The 22,292-nt window shown below is 46.5% G+C and overlaps 1 protein-coding gene across 1 annotated transcript in view; it reads right to left on the minus strand.

Moving 5' to 3' along the window:
- Positions 1 to 21,776, minus strand: part of LOC139405146 (PDZ domain-containing protein 2-like) — a gene marked incomplete at its 3' end in the record, with an annotated part of 105,296 nt that extends 83,520 nt beyond the window's left edge. The window contains exons 1-2 of the mRNA XM_071147566.1: positions 21,327 to 21,776; positions 20,599 to 21,116 (exon numbers count right to left, since the gene is read on the minus strand). Coding sequence (XP_071003667.1) covers positions 20,599 to 21,116; positions 21,327 to 21,473 — 665 coding nt within the window. The remainder of the gene's footprint in view (positions 1 to 20,598; positions 21,117 to 21,326) is intronic.
- Positions 21,777 to 22,292: the final 516 nt, after the last annotated feature.

Raw genomic sequence — 22,292 nt, forward strand, 5'->3', positions numbered from 1 at the left:
TTATCATTTAAATACTAGTCTCTGCCAGTCCTCAACAACCGGATGTTCCGGTTTTCAGAGGAAATGCAAAAAAAAAAGCCTGTGACCTGGAATTCTGCTTTTGGACCTTAACTCCTCCTCCACAATTTCTGGATTGGTTGAACACTGCAGAAGAGACCCTCCCCCAAACAGTTTTTTTTCTTTCTAGCCAAGACCAGTATATAGGGGATGTTAGTGAGGTGTAATACTGAGTACAACTCGGGATAACCGGTAATACAAAAGTGATTGATTAGATATTTTATTGATCTAATGTTTAAATACCAATCACATTACACATTTAGTAATGACAGAATGCATTTTAAACTTCATGTGCAGTAATACTTTTTTGTATGACGTAATATGACTTTGGGGCGGCAGGCCAAGTGGTTAGAGTGTAGAGGAGGCAGGTAACCTAGTGGTTAGAGTGTAGAGGCGGCAGGTAGCCTAGTGGTTAGAGTGTTGGACTAGTAACCAGCAGGTAGCCTAGTGGTTAGAGTGTTGGACTAGTAACCAGCAGGTAGCCTAGTGGTTAGAGCGTTGGACTAGTAACCAGCAGGTAGCCTAGTGGTTAGAGTGTTGGACTAGCAACCAGCAGGTAGCCTAGTGGTTAGAGTGTTGGACTAGTAACCAGCAGCTAGCCTAGTGGTTAGTGTTGGACTAGTAACCAGCAGGTAGCCTAGTGGTTAGAGTGTAGAGGCGGCAGGTAGCCTAGTGGTTAGAGTGTTGGACTAGTAACCAGCAGGTAGCCTAGTGGTTAGAGTGTTGGACTAGTAACCAGCAGGTAGCCTAGTGGTTAGAGCGTTGGACTAGTAACCAGCAGGTAGCCTAGTGGTTAGAGTGTTGGACTAGCAACCAGCAGGTAGCCTAGTGGTTAGAGTGTTGGACTAGTAACCAGCAGGTAGCCTAGTGGTTAGAGGCAGGTAGCCTAGTGGTTAGAGGCAGGTAGCCTAGTGGTTAGAGTGTTGGACTAGTAACCAGCAGGTAGCCTAGTGGTTAGAGTGTTGGACTAGTAACCAGCAGGTAGCCTAGTGGTTAGAGTGTAGAGGCGGCAGGTAGCCTAGTGGTTAGAGTGTAGAGGTGGCAGGTAGCCTAGTGGTTAGAGTGTAGAGGTGGCAGGTAGCCTAGTGGTTAGAGTGTAGAGGCGGCAGGTAGCCTAGTGGTTAGAGTGTAGAGGCGGCAGGTAGGCTAGTGGTTAGAGGCAGGTAGCCTAGTGGTTAGAGTGTAGAGGAGGCAGGTAGCCTAGTGGTTAGAGTGTAGAGGCGGCAGGTAGCCTAGTGGTTAGAGTGTAGAGGCGGCAGGTAGCCTAGTGGTTAGAGTGTAGAGGCGGCAGGTAGCCTAGTGGTTAGAGTGTAGAGGCGGCAGGTAGCCTAGTGGTTAGAGTGTAGAGGCGGCAGGTAGCCTAGTGGTTAGAGGCAGGTAGCCTAGTGGTTAGAGGCAGGTAGAATAGTGGTTAGAGTGTTGGGTCAGTAACCAGCAGATAGCCTAGTGGTTAGAGGCAGGTAGCCTAGTGGTTAGAGGCAGGTAGTCTAGTGGTTAGAGCGTTGGACTAGTAACCAGCAGGTAGCCTAGTGGTTAGAGCGTTGGACCAGTAACCAGCAGGTAGCCTAGTGGTTAGAGGCAGGTAGCCTAGTGGTTAGAGGCAGGTAGCCTAGTGGTTAGAGTGTTGGACTAGTAACCAGCAGGTAGCCTAGTGGTTAGAGTGTTGGACTAGTAACCAGCAGGTAGCCTAGTGGTTAGAGCGTTGGACTAGTAACCAGCAGGTAGCCTAGTGGTTAGAGTGTTGGACTAGTAACCAGCAGGTAGCCTAGTGGTTAGAGGCAGGTAGCCTAGTGGTTAGAGGCAGGTAGCCTAGTGGTTAGAGTGTTGGACTAGTAACCAGCAGGTAGCCTAGTGGTTAGAGTGTTGGACTAGTAACCAGCAGGTAGCCTAGTGGTTAGAGCGTTGGACTAGTAACCAGCAGGTAGCCTAGTGGTTAGAGTGTTGGACTAGCAACCAGCAGGTAGCCTAGTGGTTAGAGTGTTGGACTAGTAACCAGCAGGTAGCCTAGTGGTTAGAGGCAGGTAGCCTAGTGGTTAGAGGCAGGTAGCCTAGTGGTTAGAGTGTTGGACTAGTAACCAGCAGGTAGCCTAGTGGTTAGAGTGTTGGACTAGTAACCAGCAGGTAGCCTAGTGGTTAGAGCGTTGGACTAGTAACCAGCAGGTAGCCTAGTGGTTAGAGTGTTGGACTAGCAACCAGCAGGTAGCCTAGTGGTTAGAGTGTTGGACTAGTAACCAGCAGGTAGCCTAGTGGTTAGAGGCAGGTAGCCTAGTGGTTAGAGGCAGGTAGCCTAGTGGTTAGAGTGTTGGACTAGTAACCAGCAGGTAGCCTAGTGGTTAGAGTGTTGGACTAGTAACCAGCAGGTAGCCTAGTGGTTAGAGTGTTGGACTAGTAACCAGCAGGTAGCCTAGTGGTTAGAGACAGGTAGCCTAGTGGTTAAAGCGTTGGGCCAGTAACCGAAAGGTTGCTAGATCAAATCCCTGAGCTGACAAGGTAAAAATATGTCATTCTGCCTCTGAACAAGGCTGTTCCCCGGTAGGCCGTCATTATAAATAAGAATTTGTTCTCATCTGACTTGGCCTAGTTAAAGAAAGGTTCAAGAAAAAATACAATTATTTGATCAATAGTGGGAAAAAAAGGTATTAACGATAAATAATTAAATTAAGACAGCACTTCTAAAATACTATTTTGATTACGGCACAAATGAAAATGTGGCAGTGAACTGATGTTTCAGCATTGTGTCAATGAAGAGTTCAGCGTTCGACTAGCCACATGTGCACGCACATGCACAGTTACAAGCCTGCTAGAGTTAGTGGCAGGTGGACGAGCAATTTCTACCGTCGTATTACAGATGAAGCCTGACCTGGAATGTGAAGCTAACTGAAGCTGGCTAGCGTTAGAAACCCCAGAGTAGATCTAGCTTCCTACGTAGTATACCCCTCGGGTGTTCTGTCACAGACAGACACTCTGAAGATGTCTCTGATGATCTGCTGATAACACCTAATTAATAGTAAACGTGGGAGGGGCTATCAAAATCAATTTCTGACAATATAGGTTTGTTATGACTGAGTTTCAGAGACAGATTACTGAGGGATGTACAGCCAAACACCAACTCTGGACCAGCTAAACAGCAACTCTTTCAAATATAATAGAACTATCTATTTTCACCTCCCCCCTCAACATGACCCCGTCATAATGTCCTGTCCACATAACAAATATTCCTAATGTAACATCCCCTATTCAGTGACATTCCTATTGTAACATCCCCTATTCAGTGACATTCCTATTGTAACATCCCCTATTCAGTGACATTCCTAATGTAACATCCCCTATTCAGTGACATTCCTAATGTAACATCCCCTATTCAGTGACATTCCTATTGTAACATCCCCTATACAGTGACATTGTAACGGCGTTCTTCGTTTGTTGACAGAGAGGACCGAAATGCAGCGTGGTGGTTACTCATGTTCTTTAATGAAATAAATGACGATACATGAAATAACTAAATGAATACGAAAACAACAAACGGAACGTGAAACCTAATACAGCCTATCTGGTGAACACTACACAAAGACAGGAACAATCACCCACAAACACACAGTGAAACCCAGGCTACCTAAGTATGATTCTCAATCAGAGACAACTAATGACACCTGCCTCTGATTGAGAACCATACTAGGCCGAAAACATAGAACTGCCCCAAAACATAGAAAAACAAACATAGACTGCCCACCCAACTCACGCCCTGACCATACTAAATAAATGCAAAACAAAGGAAATAGAGGTCAGAACGTGACAGTACCCCCCCCCCAAAGGTGCGGACTCCGGCCGCAAAACCTTGACCTATAGGGGAGGGTCTGGGTGGGCGTCTGTCCGCGGTGGCGGCTCTGGCGCGGGACGCGGACCCCACTTCGCCATTGTCTTAGTCCGCCTTATTGTCCGCCTCCGTGGCTTACTCACCATGCCCACCCCTCTCAATGACTCCACTGGACAGAGGGGCTGCTTGGGACAGAGGGGCAGCTCGGGACAGAGGTGAAGCAGCTGCTCGGGACAGAGGGGCGGCAGCTGCTCGGGACCGAGGGGCGGCAGCAGCTCGGGACAGAGGGGCGGCAGCAGCTCGGGACAGAGGGGCAGCTGCTCGGGACAGAGGGGCAGCTGCTCCGGGCGGAGGGGCTCTAGCGGCCCCTGGCTGACTGGCGGCACTGGCGGCCCCTGGCTGACTGGCGGCACTGGCGGCCCCTGGTTGACTGGCGGCACTGGCGGCCCCTGGCTGACTGGCGGCACTGGCGGCCCCTGGCTGACTGGCGGCACTGGCGGCCCCTGGCTGACGGGCGGCACTGGCAGCCCCTGGCTGACTGGCGGCACTGGCGGCCCCTGGCTGACTGGCGGCACTGGCGGCCCCTGGCTGACTGGCGGCACTGGCGGCCCCTGGCTGACGGGCGGCACTGGCGGCCCCTGGTTGACTGGCGGCACTGGCGGCCCCTGGCTGACTGGCGGCACTGGCGGCCCCTGGCTGACGGGCGGCACTGGCGGCCCCTGGCTGACGGGCGGCACTGGCGGCTCCTGGCTGACGGGCGGCATTGGCGGCTCCTGGCAGACGGGCGGCACTGGCGGCGCTGGGCAGACGGGCGGCACTGGCGGCGCTGGGCAGACGGGCGGCACTGGCGGCGCTGGGCAGACGGGCGGCGTTGGGCAGACGGGCGGCACTGGCGGCGCTGGGCAGACGGGCGGCACTGGCGGCGCTGGGCAGACGGGCGGCGCTGGCGGCGTTGGGCAGACGGGCGGCGCTGGGCAGACGGGAAGCTCAGATGGCGCTGGGCAGGCGGGAGGCTCCGGACAGGCGGGAGGCTCCGGCAGAGGCGCCGGACAGGCGGGAGGCTCCGGCAGAGGCGCCGGACAGGCGGGAGACTCCGGCAGCGCTGGAGAGGAGGAAGGCTCTGGACGGATGGGCCGGAGAGACAGCCTGGTACGGGGAGCTGCCACCGGAGGGCTGGGGTGTGGAGGTGGTGACGGATAGACCGGGCCGTGCAGGCGCACTGGAGCTCTTGAGCACCGAGCCTGCCCAACCTTACCCGGTTGAATGGTCCCGGTCGCCCTGCCAGTGCGGCGAGGTGGAATAGCCCGCACTGGGCTATGCAGGCGAACCGGGGACACCGTGCGCAAGGCTGGTGCCATGTAAGCCGGCCCAAGGAGACGCACTGGAGACCAGATGCGTAGAGCCGGCTTCATGGCACGTGGCTCGATGCCCACTCTAGCCCGGCCGATACGCGGAGCTGGAATGTACCGCACCGGGCTGTGCACCCGCACTGGGGACAAAGTGCGCTCCACAGCATAACACGGTGCCTGCCCGGTCTCTCTAGCCCCCCGGTAACCACAGGAAGTTGGCTCAGGTCTCCTACCTGGCGTAGCCATACTCCCTGTTAGCCCCCCCCCCAAGAAATTTTTGGGGCTGACTCCCGGGCTTCCATCCACGACGCCGCGCTGCCTCCTCATACCAGCGCCTCTCCGCTTTCGCCGCCTCCAGTTCTTCTTTGGGACGGCGATATTCTCCTGGCTGAGCCCAGGGTCCTCTTCCGTCTAATTCGTCCTCCCATGTCCATACCTCCTCGCGCTGCTCCTGCTGCTGCTTTTTCCGTTGCCCATTACCACACCGCTTGGTCCTGTTGTGGTGGGTGATTCTGTAACGGCGTTCTTCGTTTGTTGACAGAGAGGACCGAAATGCAGCGTGGTGGTTACTCATGTTCTTTAATGAAATAAATGACGATACATGAAATAACTAAATGAATACGAAAACAACAAACGGAACGTGAAACCTAATACAGCCTATCTGGTGAACACTACACAAAGACAGGAACAATCACCCACAAACACACAGTGAAACCCAGGCTACCTAAGTATGATTCTCAATCAGAGACAACTAATGACACCTGCCTCTGATTGAGAACCATACTAGGCCGAAAACATAGAACTGCCCCAAAACATAGAAAAACAAACATAGACTGCCCACCCAACTCACGCCCTGACCATACTAAATAAATGCAAAACAAAGGAAATAGAGGTCAGAACGTGACAGACATTAATAATGTAACATCCCCTATTCAGTGGCATTCCTAATATAACATCCCCTATTCAGTGACATTCCTATTGTAACATCCCCTATTCAGTGACATTCCTATTGTAACATCCCCTATTCAGTGACATTCATAATGTATCATCCCCTATTCAGTGACATTCCTAATGTAACATCCCCTATTCAGTGACATCCCCTATTCAGTGACATTCATAATGTATCATCCCCTATTCAGTGGCATTCCTAATATAACATCCACTATTCAGTGACATTCTTATTGTAACATCCCCTATTCAGTGGTATTCCTAATATAACATCCCCGATTCAGTGACATTCCTATTGTAACATCCCCTATTCAGTGACATTCATAATGTAACATCCCCTATTCAGTGGCATTCCTATTGTAACATCCCCTATTCAGTGACATTCATAATGTAACATCCCCTATTCAGCGACATTCCTAATGTAACATCCCCTATTCAGTGACATTCATAATGTATCATCCCCTATTCAGTGACATTCCTATTGTAACATCCCCTATTCAGTGACATTCATAATGTATCATCCCCTATTCAGTGGCATTCCTAATATAACATCCCCGATTCAGTGACATTCCTATTGTAACATCCCCTATTCAGTGACATTCATAATGTAACATCCCCTATTCAGTGGCATTCCTATTGTAACATCCCCTATTCAGTGACATTCATAATGTAACATCCCCTATTCAGCGACATTCCTAATGTAACATCCCCTATTCAGTGACATTCATAATGTATCATCCCCTATTCAGTGACATTCCTATTGTAACATCCCCTATTCAGTGACATTCATAATGTATCATCCCCTATTCAGTGACATTCCTATTGTAACATCCCCTATTCAGTGACATTCATAATGTAACATCCCCTATTCAGTGGCATTCCTATTGTAACATCCCCTATTCAGTGACATTCATAATGTAACATCCCCTATTCAGCGACATTCCTAATGTAACATCCCCTATTCAGTGACATTCATAATGTAACATCCCCTATTCAGCGACATTCCTAATGTAACATCCCCTATTCAGCGACATTCCTAATGTAACATCCCCTATTCAGTGGCATTCCTATTGTAACATCCCCTATTCAGTGACATTCATAATGTAACATCCCCTATTCAGCGACATTCCTAATGTAACATCCCCTATTCAGTGACATTCCTAATGTAACATCCCCTATTCAGTGGCAGGTCTCATCTTTCTCAGAGACGGACCATCTCATTCATCACATTCAACCCATCTATTGTTTTCTTAGATGCATGTCTGTGGCCTGAGCCTGACCTCATAATCTCTTATAAAGCTAATAATAAGACATTATAAAGACTCATATGCTTATAACAAGTAATCAAGTATTATACCTGCAGGCTTTACGTAGTCTTACCCACAATTCAACTGGTTTTCTACTGGCCTCTGCTATTGTCAACCACCTTGGTTTCTACTGGTATATACTGTACCCATTTCCAATGGATTCTTGACCATTTTTCCCCCCCAATCACATTCTACTGTTCTATACACAGATCTACAGGTCTCTACTACTACACTGCCAGTGTCTCCCTTCACTACGTCTTTAACCAAAGCAGTCTGGGTATGCATTCCTCAGATTCCATGGCCGAGGTTCCAGGGACAGTGGCATCATTCATAACTCTCACTCTTTACAGTACATTAAAGCCAGCCGGGGAAAAAATGGGTTTAATTTAATAAGTTAACAAATGTATGACCCAAATAGCACAGCAATCATTAAGAACTGTTTGGTGGACATGTTTACAATAACAGTCAGTGCAGCAACAACTTTTGAGACAAAAGCAATTTCTTGAAAGAGTTCATTGGATAATTATTATTATTATTATTATTGATCATTGTTTGTGTTGTTTGAGCAGTTTGTTCTGTTTACAGTTTAACTAGAGCAAAAACCTGTGGGAGAGTGGGAGACGACTGTTGGCGACTCAGCAGCAGTATCTTTGAATGACCATCTGTTAGTGCCACCTAGTGGACACTGTTAAAACAACAACCCAATTGCAACCATTCACTGTAGAAGGTATATTATCCATCCAACACAACACAGTAGCGCAAAACTCTAATGTAGGCTCTACCCCAACAATCTAACAACATCTACAGGTTCAGAGGAGGAGTAAATGTAGAAGAGAAGATTGTGGGATGATTCATAGGACTGAGTCCCTATGGGCCCTGGACAAAAGTAGTGCACTAAATAGGGAATAGGACCCTGGACAAAAGTCGTGCACTAAATAGGGAATAGGGCCCTGGACAAAAGTAGTGCACTAAATAGAGAATAGGGTGCCATTTGGGATGATTCATAATGGGAGTTATGGCCCACCATCACCTGAGATAAAGAACAATTTACAACCATCGCCTGAGATGAAGACCCAATTACAACCATCACCTGAGATAAAGATCCAATTACAACCATCACCTGAGATAAAGACCCAATTACAACCATCACCTGAGATAAAGATCCAATTAACACCATCACCTGAGATAAAGAACCAATTACAACCATCACCTGAGATAAAGACCCAATTACAACCATCACCTGAGATAAAGACCCAATTACAACCATCACCTGAGATAAAGATCCAATTACAACCATCACCTGAGATAAAGAACCAATTACAACCATCACCTGAGATAAAGATCCAATTAACACCATCACCTGAGATAAAGAACCAATCACAACCATCACCTGAGATAAAGAACCAATCACAACCATCACCTGAGATAAAGATCCAATTACAACCATCACCTGAGATAAAGACCCAATTAACACCATCACCTGAGATGAAGACCCAATTAACACCATCACCTGAGATAAAGAACCAATTACAACCATCACCTGAGATAAAGATCCAATTAACACCATCACCTGAGATAAAGAACCAATCACAACCATCACCTGAGATAAAGAACCAATCACAACCATCACCTGAGATGAAGACCCAATTAACACCATCACCTGAGATGAAGACCCAATTAACACCATCACCTGAGATGAAGACCCAATTAACACCATCACCTGAGATGAAGACCCAATTACAACCATCACCTGAGATGAAGACCCAATTAACACCATCACCTGAGATAAAGAACCAATTACAACCATCACCTGAGATAAAGATCCAATTAACACCATCACCTGAGATGAAGACCCAATTACAACCATCACCTGAGATGAAGACCCAATTAACACCATCACCTGAGATGAAGACCCAATTAACACCATCACTTGAGATAAAGAACCAATTACAACCATCACCTGAGATAAAGACCCAATTAACACCATCACCTGAGATAAAGAACCAATTACAACCATCACCTGAGATAAAGATCCAATTACAACCATCACCTGAGATAAAGAACCAATTAGAAACCTAAACTAGAATAAAGATCCTAATATAACCCTCACCTAGAATAAAGATCCTGTTATACCCTCACCTAGAATAAAGATCCTGTTATACCCTCACTTAAAATAAAGATCCTATTATAACCCTCACCTAGAATAAAGATCCTATTATAACCCTCACCTAGAATAAAGATAATATTATAACCCTCACCTAGAATAAAGATCCTATTATAACCCTCACCTAGAATAAAGATCCTATTATAACCCTCACCTAGAATAAAGATCCTATTATAACCCTCACCTAGAATAAAGATCCTATTATAACCCTCACCTAGAATAAAGATCCTATTATAACCCTCACCTAGAATAAAGATCCTATTATAACCCTCACCTAGAATAAAGATCCTATTATAACCCTCACCTAGAATAAAGATCCTGTTATAACCCTCACCTAGAATAAAGATCCTATTATAACCCTCACCTAGAATAAAGATCCTATTATAACCCTCACCTAGAATAAAGATCCTATTATAACCCTCACCTAGAATAAAGATCCTATTATAACCCTCACCTAGAATAAAGATCCTATTATAACCCTCACCTAGAATAAAGATCCTATTATAACCCTCACCTAGAATAAAGATCCTATTATAACCCTCACCTAGAATAAAGATCCTATTATAACCCTCACCTATAATAAAGATCCTATTATAACCCTCACCTAGAATAAAGATCCTATTATAACCCTCACCTAGAATAAAGATCCTGTTATAACCCTCACCTAGAATAAAGATCCTATTATAACCCTCACCTAGAATAAAGATCCTGTTATAATCCTGAGATAAAGATCCTATTATAACTTCATAAAGGGATCCTATAACTTCATAAAGAGATCCTATAACTTCATAAAGAGATCCTATTATAACTTCATAAAGATATCCTCTTTGAAGGACAGACTTACAGAGTTCCAGTTCCAGAGGTACAGCATCTTGGAGAACATATCTGCTCTGTCTGTCTGTGGTAAATGCCTTAAGAGATATGGTATGGGACCTGTTAGTTAGTTTTGATTTAGCCTACATTCCATTTTCTGCTCTCAGAATTCATCAAATTCCTACCTCAAAGACAGATACAGAGAGAGAGAGAGACAGAGACGAGACCATGTCACTATTATTCGAGTCACAAGGTCTGAGTCTCAAGTAAAACTCGAGTCGAGTACAAGTCGTGCATTCTAAGAGCAAGTCAAGTGGAGTCACAAGTTTTCAAGTAAAAAAATATGCATCTATACAGGAAACGACTTGTGGAACTACAAATCGTTGTCTATTTATTGAGGCTACCAGACAGCCCTTTTCGTGATTTCGCCTACAACCCATTTTGATGATGTAATTGTAAAATAGGGCCCTTGTAGCAGCCGTTAAGGGCACGACACCAGCAGAAGGCAAGGCAGGTTGACGTGCTCAGAGTGTACATTTATTTACAGATCTTGGTGATCCGATGGTGAAATCGCCATATTCGTTAAGCAATAAGGCCCGAGGGGGTGTGGTATATGGCCAATATACCACAGCTTAGGGCTGTTATTATGCACAATGCAACGTGGAGTGATAGGACACAGCCCTTAGCCGTGGTATATTGGCCATATACCACAAACCCACAATGATGCCTTATTGCTATTATAACCTGGTGACCAACGTAATTAGAGTGGTAAAAATACATGTTTTGTCATACCCGTGGTATATACGGTCTGATATACCACGGCTTTCAGCCAATCAGCATTCAGGGCTCGAACCACCCAGTTTATAACACAAAATATACAAGTAGATTGACCAAATATACACGAGTCCAAAGAAGACTGTATCAGGCCTACGCTGTCTTATCTGAACAGACACAGGTAGAGGGCCAGACTGTATCAGGCCTACGCTGTCTTATCTGAACAGACACAGGTAGAGGGCCAGACTGTATCAGGCCTACGCTGTCTTATCTGAACAGACACAGGTAGAGGGCCAGACTGTATCAGGCCTACGCTGTCTTATCTGAACAGACACAGGTAGAGGGCCAGACTGTATCAGGCCTACGCTGTCTTATCTGAACAGACACAGGTAGAGGGCGAGACTGTACAGGCTCCCCTTGAGAAACCAAATATAATCTAACAGGTAGAGGGCCAGACTGTACAGGCTCCCCTTGAGAACCCAAATATAATCTAACAGGTAGAGGGCCAGACTGTACAGCCTCCCCTTGAGAAACCAAATATAATCAAACAGGTAGAGGGCCAGACTGTACAGCCTCCCCTTGAGAAACCAAATATAATCTAACCTACATAATATAAGCACCCCAGGACCATACAATTATTATTTTTATTTTTTTACCTTTATTTAACTGGGCAAGTCAGTTAAGAACAAATTACTTATTTACAATGACGGCCTACCAAAAGGCAAAAGGCCTCCTGGGGGGACGGACGGGGGGCCTGGGATTAAAATAAATAAATTAAATATAAATATAGGACAAAACACTACATGAAGAGAGACATAAGACAACAACACAGCATGGTAGCAACACATGACAACACAGCATGGTAGCAACAAAACATGGTAGCAGCACAAAACATGGTACAGCCATTGTTGGGCACAGACAACAGCACAAAGGGCAAGAAGGTAGAGATAACAATACAGCACGAGAAGCAGACGAAAACTGTCAGTAAGAGTGTCCATGATTGAGTCTTTGACTGGAGAGATTGAGATAAAGTTGTCCAGTTTGAGTGTTTGTTGCAGCGACTGGAACTTATAACCAATAAACTGATTTTACAATGTAAAAGGACATTTCCACATCCATTGGTACATTCCTCTTAATCAGATATGATGATTATTAATGATATTTCAACACCATGCATACACGGAACAATAATTTTTCTCCTATTCAACGTTCTGACTCCAAAGCGTGTTGCGCAGGCCACGTAGCCTATTTCTATACGCACTGAGACGCGCACGGTCCTCTACGCGCAGCAGGGACACACGGAACGCAGACAAACGGAACGCAGACACACGGAACGCAGACATAACCCTGGAAATGTGAACAAACGAAACCAGACATTGAATTAAATGAACAGAACTTCTACCTCATGAGTCTTGAGAATGTTCATGTCCACCGAGTAAGAAATGGTTGGCTAAATAAAATAAAATGTATCGTAGCAAACCTATCAAACATGAAACATACAATGTGGACATGTGGCAATGAACGGTACGGGAATGGAGTGATTAAACGCCAGGAATTATTGTAGTATTATATGGAATATATATTTACGACATATGGCCTATGCTTTTTAAATGTGTCAAAGCAACGGCAAACATTTCAATAAGACACAAATAAATAAAACACTCCACTTGGCGGGAAGTTTGGAGAGCGGAAGTGAAGAGCCGCGCGCCTGTGACGCGTCTTCATCACCTCAGTAACAATAAAATGTAACAACGAATTCCAAATGCAAGGGTCATACATTAAGTAAATGATCAACGTCCAATCATTTGATACATACCAAAAACACCAGTAGGCCTATGTTAGTAATTGTTGCCCCATCGCTGGTGAGCTTTCAACGTAACAGTTAATATTCTTGATCACCAAACAATTTTTGGAGCTGCATATTTATTTTATGGCAATTGTACCCAGTGGTGTAAAGTACTTAAGTAAAAAATACTTTAAAGTACTACTTTAAGGAGTTTTTTTTTTGGGGGGGGGGGGGTATCTTTACTTTACTATTTATATTTTGAATACTTTTACTTCACAAAATGTCTAATGAAAATAATTTACTTTTATCTCCCATACATTTTCTCAGGACACCCAAAAGTACATGTTACATTTTGAATACTTAGCAGGACAGGAAAATGGTCCAATTCACAAATTTATCAAGAGAACATCCCTGGTCATCCCTACTGCCTCTGATCTGGAGGACTCACTAGACAGAGAACATCCCTGGTCATCCCTACTGCCTCTGATCTGGAGGACTCACTAAACAGAGAACATCCCTGGTCATCCCCACTGCCTCTGATCTGGAGGACTCACTAAACAGAGAACATCCCTGGTCATCCCCACTGCCTCTGATCTGGAGGACTCACTAAACAGAAATGCTTAGTTTTTATATTATGTCTACGTTTTGGAGAGTGCCCCTGGCTATAGGTTAAAAAAAATAACATATGTGCTGTCTGGTTTGCATAATATAAGGAATTTTAAATGATTTATTCATTTCTGTGTACAGCTATAGTATGATACAGAGGGAGAGCAGGATGAGTCTAGACTACCATTCTATAGGCTGGCTCAGTAGCCCACAGTAAGATTCCAGTCGGACTACTGTAGACTCTCACTTTCCATTGGGCAGTTGAAGGGAACTAGCACTTCCTGTGTAATCACCCCCATAAAGCCGATCATAGAAAGGAATTTAAGTCGGGGCCTCAGCAGAGCAGCCAGACAGTAAAACCTGCCAATCCGGCTTGGGAACGACAGCTTTAATCCACTACCCATCTGGGACCCACAGACAGACAACGACTTGGTACATCAAAATAAAAAAGGATCTTTGTTTTCTCTGTAATACTACTTGCCACTTAGCACTTTTACGAGGTTGGCTTTAGCCCAGATTGGTTCCCAATCTCCCAACCTCATTACTAACTACCAACAACCCATTTGATGAAGTTGGCTTTAACCCAGATTGGTTCCCAATCTCCCAACCTCATTACTAACTACCAACAACCCATTTGATGAAGTTGGCTTTAGCCCAGATCGGTTCCCAATCTCCCAACCTCATTACTAACTACCAACAACCCATTTGATGAAGTTGGCTTTAACCCAGATTGGTTCCCATTCTCCCAACCTCATTACTAACTACCAACAACCCATTTGATGAAGTTGGCTTTAGCCCAGATCGGTTCCCAATCTCCCAACCTCATTACTAATTAATCGCGGTTTCAACTGTACCGGGCAGATGGCACACAGCGTGTGTGGCTTTGTGCCCCATGGTGGCAGTAGAGTTATGGTATGGGCAGACATAAAATACGGACAACGAACACAACTGAATTTTATCAATAGCAATTTCAATGCACAGAGATACTGTGACGAGATCCTGAGGCCCATTGTCGTGCCATTCAACCGCTGCCATCACCTCATGTTTCAGCATGATAATGCACGGCCCCATGTCACAAGGATCTGTACACAATTCCTGGAAGCTGAACATGTCCCAGTTCTTCCATGGCCTGCATTCTCACCAGAAATGTCACCCGTTGAGCATGTTCGGGATGCTCTGGATTGACGTGTACGACAACGTGTTCCAGTTCCCGCCAATATCCAGCAACTTTGCACAACCATTGAAGAGGGGTGGGACAACATTCCACAAGTAGTTGAATTTTTTTTTTAATGTATTTGGAAATACACTTGGAAAGCTTTTTGAAACACTCAAATACACTCCCATGCATTTAGTCCAGGTGTTTGAAAATAGTATTTTACAAATACTAATTAAAATACTAAAATAAAATGACTTGTTTTTTGGACTGTATATTTGAGACCTGTGAACCCAGGTCTGAAACCAATAACCACTGGATCATCAAGGCCACTTTTCTCTCCCTCTCTTCCCATAGCTCCATCCAACACTTGTATTTCTGTACGCCCGATCCAAACCCGCTGATCGATCAATCGCCTTGCAGGCACTGATAGACCATTATACCCTGGCAGCATAGGCCGTCTTAGCCTGGGAATCAGTCACACTTTAACTTTCAGATGAACATCTGCCTGCGGTCCCCCCGTCTGTCTGCCCCACACCACAATGACTAAGAAAAGCATCAGATGATTAAACACATTATTCCATCTGAGAGCCAGGGCTTGTATCTTTTATACAAGTCTCTAATTCTTTCCCTCGGAAGGCAAAGTTTTGCGCCCCGAATGGCACCACATTCCCTTTATAGTGCACTACTTTTGACCAGGGAATAAGGATAGGGAATAAGGTGCAGTTCGGGACACAAGATAAGTCACCACTATGTGGGCAGGCAGAGTTACCGCTCCTACTGGTTGTGGGAAAAAGGAGAAGAGTGTTTTTTCACAGGTCCGTGAGAAAAGAGCCAGCTCACCACTTCCTCGTCCTCCTGGTATAGTTAGTCTCACAGCCCGGGCAAAAGTCTGATATCCCTCCTTACAACTTTGCCTCGCCAACGTTTTGTTTTTCTCTTTCTGTCTGTCTTTCGCACTCTCCCTTTTCTCTTCCTTACTTTCTCACAGCCCGGGGAACAGTCGGATAACCCTCTCTCCAAATGTCTCTCCCTTCTCCAACTTTTAGTTTCTCTCTTTCTGTCCGTCTTTCACACTCTCCCTTTTCTCTTTCTTACTTTCAAACGAGAGGGAAAAGAAGAGAGACATCAGACATAGCCTAAAGAATCCTAGTTCAAACATCTAGTGCTGGTACTCCGACAGGCTTTTATCCCTAGACTGACAGTACTGGTACTCCGACAGGCTTTTATCCCTAGACTGACAGTACTGGTACTCCGACAGGCTTTTATCCCTAGACTGACAGTACTGGTACTCCGACAGGCTCTTATCCCTAGACTGACAGTACTAGTACTCCGACAGGCTTTTATCCCTAGACTGACAGTACTGGTACTCCGACAGGCTTTTATCCCTAGACTGACAGTACTGGTACTCCGACAGGCTCTTATCCCTAGACTGACAGTACTAGTACTCAGACAGGCTCTTATCCCTAGACTGACAGTACTAGTACTCAGACAGGCTCTTATCCCTAGACTGACAGTACTAGTACTCAGACAGGCTCTTATCCCTAGACTGACAGTACTGGTACTCCGACAGGCTCTTATCCCTAGACTGACAGTACTGGTACTCCGACAGGCTCTTATCCCTAGACTGACAGTACTGGTACTCCGACAGGCTTTTATCCCTAGACTGACAGTACTGGTACTCCGACAGGCTTTTATCCCTAGACTGACAGTACTAGTACTCAGACAGGCTCTTATCCCTAGACTGACAGTACTGGTACTCCGACAGGCTTTTATCCCTAGACTGACAGTACTAGTACTACGACAGGCTCTTATCCCTAGACTGACAGTACTAGTACTACGACAGGCTCTTATCCCTAGACTGACAGTACTGGTACTCCGACAGGCTCTTATCCCTAGACTGACAGTACTGGTACTCCGACAGGCTCTTATCCCTAGACTGACAGTACTGGTACTACGACAGGCTTTTATCCCTAGACTGACAGTACTGGTACTCCGACAGGCTCTTATCCCTAGACTGACAGTACTGGTACTCCGACAGGCTCTTATCCCTAGACTGACAGTACTAGTACTCAGACAGGCTCTTATCCCTAGACTGACAGTACTAGTACTCCGACAGGCTCTTATCCCTAGACTGACAGTACTAGTACTACGACAGGCTCTTATCCCTAGACTGACAGTACTGGTACTCCGACAGGCTCTTATCCCTAGACTGACAGTACTGGTACTCCGACAGGCTCTTATCCCTAGACTGACAGTACTGGTACTACGACAGGCTTTTATCCCTAGACTGACAGTACTGGTACTCCGACAGGCTCTTATCCCTAGACTGACAGTACTGGTACTCCGACAGGCTCTTATCCCTAGACTGACAGTACTAGTACTCAGACAGGCTCTTATCCCTAGACTGACAGTACTAGTACTCCGACAGGCTCTTATCCCTAGACTGACAGTACTAGTACTCAGACAGGCTTTTATCCCTAGACTGACAGCACTAGTACTCAGACAGGCTTTCATCCCTAGACTGACAGTACTAGTACTCAGGCAGGCTTTTATCCCTAGACTGACAGTACTGGTACTCCGACAGGCTTTTATCCCTAGACTGACAGTACTGGTACTCCGACAGGCTTTTATCCCTAGACTGACAGTACAAGTACTCAGACAGGCTTTTATCCCTAGACTGACAGTACAAGTACTCAGACAGGCTTTTACCCCTAGACCAACAGAGCAGCAGAGGGTTAGGGGTTGGTTGGCTGAAGTTTCACCTGCAAAGATGTTGATGAAAGTTTATGGAAAGTATATGGAAAGTATATGGAAGTATATGAAAGTATATGAAAGTATATGGAAGTATATGGAAGTATATGGAAGTATATGGAAGTATATGGAAGTATATGAACGTATATGAAAGTATATGGAAGATTATGGAAGTATATGGAAGTATATGAACGTATATGAAAGTATATGAAAGTATATGGAAGTATATGAAAGTATATGGATTGGTCCTAAAATATTTTCTACTTTTACATCTCTTGTCCTCCAAAACTGCATGAAACCATCCTTCTCCACTAACCACACATATTACACTCTACCAGAGCCTCTTGGAGAAAAACCATTGAGCTATTTTCAATCCAGTTCCCTCACACAGCTGTATGGGAAGGAAGAAAGGAAGGAAGGAAGGAAGGAAGGAAGGAAGGAAGGAAGGAAGGGAGGGGAGTGAGTGAGTGAGTGAGTGAGTGAGTGAGTGAGTGAGTGAGTGAGTGAGTGAGTGAGTGAGGGAGGGAGGGAGGGAGGGAGGGAGGGAGGGAGGGAGGGAAGGAAGGAAGGAAGGAAGGAAGGAAGGAAGGAAGGAAAAAAGGAAGGAAAAAAGGAAGGAAAAAAGGAAGGAAGGAAGGAAGGAAGGAAGGAAAAAAGGAAAAAAGGAAGGAAGGAAGGAAGGAAGGAAGGAAGGAAGGAAAAAAGGAAGGAAGGAAGGAAGTCTAGCAGCTAGCTATCTAAACTTGAAGTTGGCTGTCACTCTCACTCAGATATCATATTAAAAGCTGCAAGCATTTCTCTCCACACTATGGCAAAATGTGGAGAATTGCGGGAAAGTCAGGACATGGAATGATAATGTGATGTTGCCAGTCAGGACATGGAATGATAATGTGATGTTCCAGTCAGGACATGGAATGATAATGTGATGTTCCAGTCAGGACATGGAATGATAATGTGATGTTGCCAGTCAGGACATGGAATGATAATGTGATGTTCCAGTCAGGACATGGAATGATAATGTGATGTTGCCAGTCAGGACATGGAATGATAATGTGATGTTCCAGTCAGGACATGGAATGATAATGTGATGTTCCAGTCAGGACATGGAATGATAATGTGATGTTCCAGTCAGGACATGAAATGATAATGTGATGTTGCCAGTCAGGACATGAAATGATAATGTGATGTTCCAATCAGGACATGAAATGATAATGTGATGTTCCAATCAGGACATGGAATGATAATGTGATGTTCCAGTCAGGACATGGAATGATAATGTGATGTTCCAATCAGGACATGGAATGATAATGTGATGTTCCAATCAGGACATGAAATGATAATGTGATGTTCCAATCAGGACATGGAATGATAATGTGATGTTCCAGTCAGGACATGGAATGATAATGTGATGTTCCAATCAGGACATGAAATGATAATGTGATGTTCCAATCAGGACATGGAATGATAATGTGATGTTCCAATCAGGACATGGAATGATAATGTGATGTTCCAATCAGGACATGGAATGATAATGTGATGTTCCAATCAGGACATGAAATGATAATGTGATGTTCCAATCAGGACATGGAATGATAATGTGATGTTCCAGTCAGGACATGGAATGATAATGTGATGTTCCAATCAGGACATGAAATGATAATGTGATGTTCCAATCAGGACATGGAATGATAATGTGATGTTCCAATCAGGACATGGAATGATAATGTGATCAGTCAGATGTCCAGTTGCTTTATGAAATTAAACCTCTATTTCCAGCATCTATCTTTCTGTCATGGTAATACTCTTCGTGGTCAAGCCAGTGTTGACTCTAACATGGAACCTTGGACTTGCTGTCAAGTCTTCTTATAACGGGACCGAAACATGTCGTTTTTCACACTATATACCCCTCATTTCCTCAGATGTGTGTTCAGAAGTACAGAGACACCACTGGAGAGATGTCGACCATGGCTGGCCTCCCTCCCTCTCTTCCTCCTCCCTCCCTTCCCTCACTCTCTTCCTCCTCCCTCCCTTCCCTTCCTCTCTTCCTCCTCCCTCCCTTCCCTTCCTCTCTTCCTCCTCCCTCCCTTCCCTCTCTTCCTCCTCCCTCCCTCCCTTCCCTCCCTCCCTCTCTTCCTCCCTCCCTCTCTTCCTCCTCTCTTCCTCCTCCCTCCCTCCCTCTCTTCCTCCTCACTCCCTTACCTCCCTCTCTTCCTCCTCCCTCCCTTCCCTTCCTCTCTTCCTCCTCCCTCCCTTCCCTCTCTTCCTCCTCCCTCCCTCCCTCCCTCCCTTCCCTCCCTCCCTCCCTCCCTCCCTCCCTCCCTCCCTCCCTCTCTTCCTCCTCTCTTCCTCCTCCCTCCCTCCCTCTCTTCTTCGTCCCTCCCTTCCCTCTCTTCCTCTCTCCCTCCCTCTCTTCCTCCTCCCTCCCTTCCCTCCCTCCCTCTCATCCTCCTCACTCCCTTCCCTTCCTCTCTTCCTCCTCCCTCCCTTCCCTCTCTCCCTCCCTCCCTCCCTCCCTCCCTCCCTCTCTTTCTCCCTCCCTCTCTTTCTCCCTCCCTCCCTCCCTCCCTCCCTCCCTCTCTTTCTCTCTCTCTCTTTCTCCCTCCCTCCCTCCTTCCCTCCCTCCCTCCCTCCCTCCCTCCCTCCCAGTCTCCAGTAGTTGTCATGTGTCCAATAGACTGTCTCTCTCTTTCTCCCTCCCTCCTTCCCTCGCTCCCTCCCTCCCTCTCTCCCTCCCAGTCTCCAGTAGTTGTCATGTGTCCAATAGACTCTCTCTCTCTTCACTGCCAACAAACCACAGAGTCTGCCTGGCCAAACACACTGAGGGCATTTGTCTGCTCTAAACTATGTCATGTTAGACAGCTCCCTAGCAGCCATACTGGCACGACGTGGATGGTAAAACTGTGCCTCTGACAGTGTGTGAGACGAAAACACCTATAGTTCCTACAGGTTTTCACTGCAGTGAGTTGATCCAACAACATCCAGGCCTCTGTGGTTGAGTGGGAGTGTGCAGCAACATACACATTATTCATGATGATTGAGATGCATTACAATCATTAGAAAAGGCTCCTCCTACCTGGCTCCCGTGACGTCGACGCCCACCATCAGCTGACCGTTGAGTGACAGCAGCTCGTCTCGTAGTTTAATTCTACCGCACCTCGCCGCGGGACTTCTCTTCCTCACCTCCGTTACCCAGATACACCCCACGTCCAACACGGGTCCCTGATCCCCCTTCCTCCTCCTCCTCCTTCTCCCTCCTCCCTTCTTCCTGTCCTCCCCCTCCGGATCCCCGAATATAGGGATGTTACCGAAACTGAGTCCCAGCTCTGCCCCGTCCCCCTCTCGCTTGGTGAGGCACACGGCTCGCACCTCCGCATCCACACCTCCACACGGCGTCGTGGGTCGGAGGGCGGTGCTCTGGATCTCTCCTTCCTCTGTGAAGTTGAGCTGAATGTATTCCATCAGCTTCTGTGTAGCGGCCTGGCATAGAGACATGTCTCCTCTGGTACCTCTGCAGCCGCCGCTGTTGACCGTGCTGCCGCCGACCGTGCTGCCACCGACCGTGATGCAGGCATCCTCCTCGTGTTCTGACTCCTGGGATACAGTTGGAGTTACCAACAATGGATTGAAGTATCACTCCACAATATTACAGAGACTGACAATAGATCATACAGATTTCAGAACCACATTGTGGACCACCGATAGACTTTAGAGAAACAATCACAGTAGGCACTCGTAGTACAGTATGTCATTGATGTCAGCTATAAGAAATGACATCACCCACACGTGTGTGCAAAAACAGACCTGGTACGAGTCCTGGTCTGGGTCTCTGCTGGTGGTGGACTGCTGGTCTGGGTCTCCATAGTGGTCCTCGTACCTGGTCTGGGCCACCAGGAGCCAGTCCTCCAGTAGATGGATGTGGCTCAGGGCGTTCTCCTGGGTGATGGGCATCGTGGCTGGGGCTGGGCCGGACCAGAGCCCCCCTGCATCCTGGGTCGATGGGCCCCTCTAGAGGCACCGGGGCTGGGAAGGGGTGTGGGAGTAAGGCTGATAACTGTTAATACAATTCCAAACACAGGAAGCTTTGTGGACTGAAGCTGCCTCCATCTCTAGCGATGGTGTTTGAAGACTTCGGGCGTCAGAGGAGCGAGAATCGAGGAGTGTGTGTGTCTGCCACATTTCCCCCTTTCAGTAACGCCCCGGTCATGACGTCATCACCCAGAAACAAAACCAGAGCTGTCAGGGAAGTGTGTGTGTGTGTGTGTGTGTGTGTGTGTGTGTGTGTGTGTGTGTGTGTGTGTGTGTGTGTGTGTGTGTGTGTATGCGTGTGTGTGTGTGTGTGTGTGTGTGTGTGTGTGTGTGTGTCGTGGTCTCGGCTCCTTACACTCTTAGGGGTAACTGGAGAGAGAGTAGGGCCATTATCCGCTTGGCTGGCAGGATTCCGGAACAGGCAGGGTAAAAATATCTGATAACCGAGACTGACGAGGGAGAGGGTGTGTGTGTCTGCACTGACACACACACACACTGGGGGAAGCGTTGGGCTCAGGCGCCATTCACCTACAGAGAAAAGCAGAAAAGTCTACATCAGAGAAGTTGTAGTAATGCCAAAGAGGGTCCTGGTCAAAGATAATGCAGTACACACACAGTACACACACAGTACACACACAGTACACACACAGTACACACACACACACACACACTGTTCCAGACTTGAGATCATGGAGGCAATTTCCATCTAAAAAGACCCATGAGCACCAACGTGTGAAGTTC

The sequence above is a fragment of the Oncorhynchus clarkii genome, unplaced genomic scaffold, assembly GCF_045791955.1.
Source record: "Oncorhynchus clarkii lewisi isolate Uvic-CL-2024 unplaced genomic scaffold, UVic_Ocla_1.0 unplaced_contig_11402_pilon_pilon, whole genome shotgun sequence".
In the NCBI taxonomy this organism is placed as follows: Eukaryota; Metazoa; Chordata; class Actinopteri; order Salmoniformes; family Salmonidae; genus Oncorhynchus; species Oncorhynchus clarkii.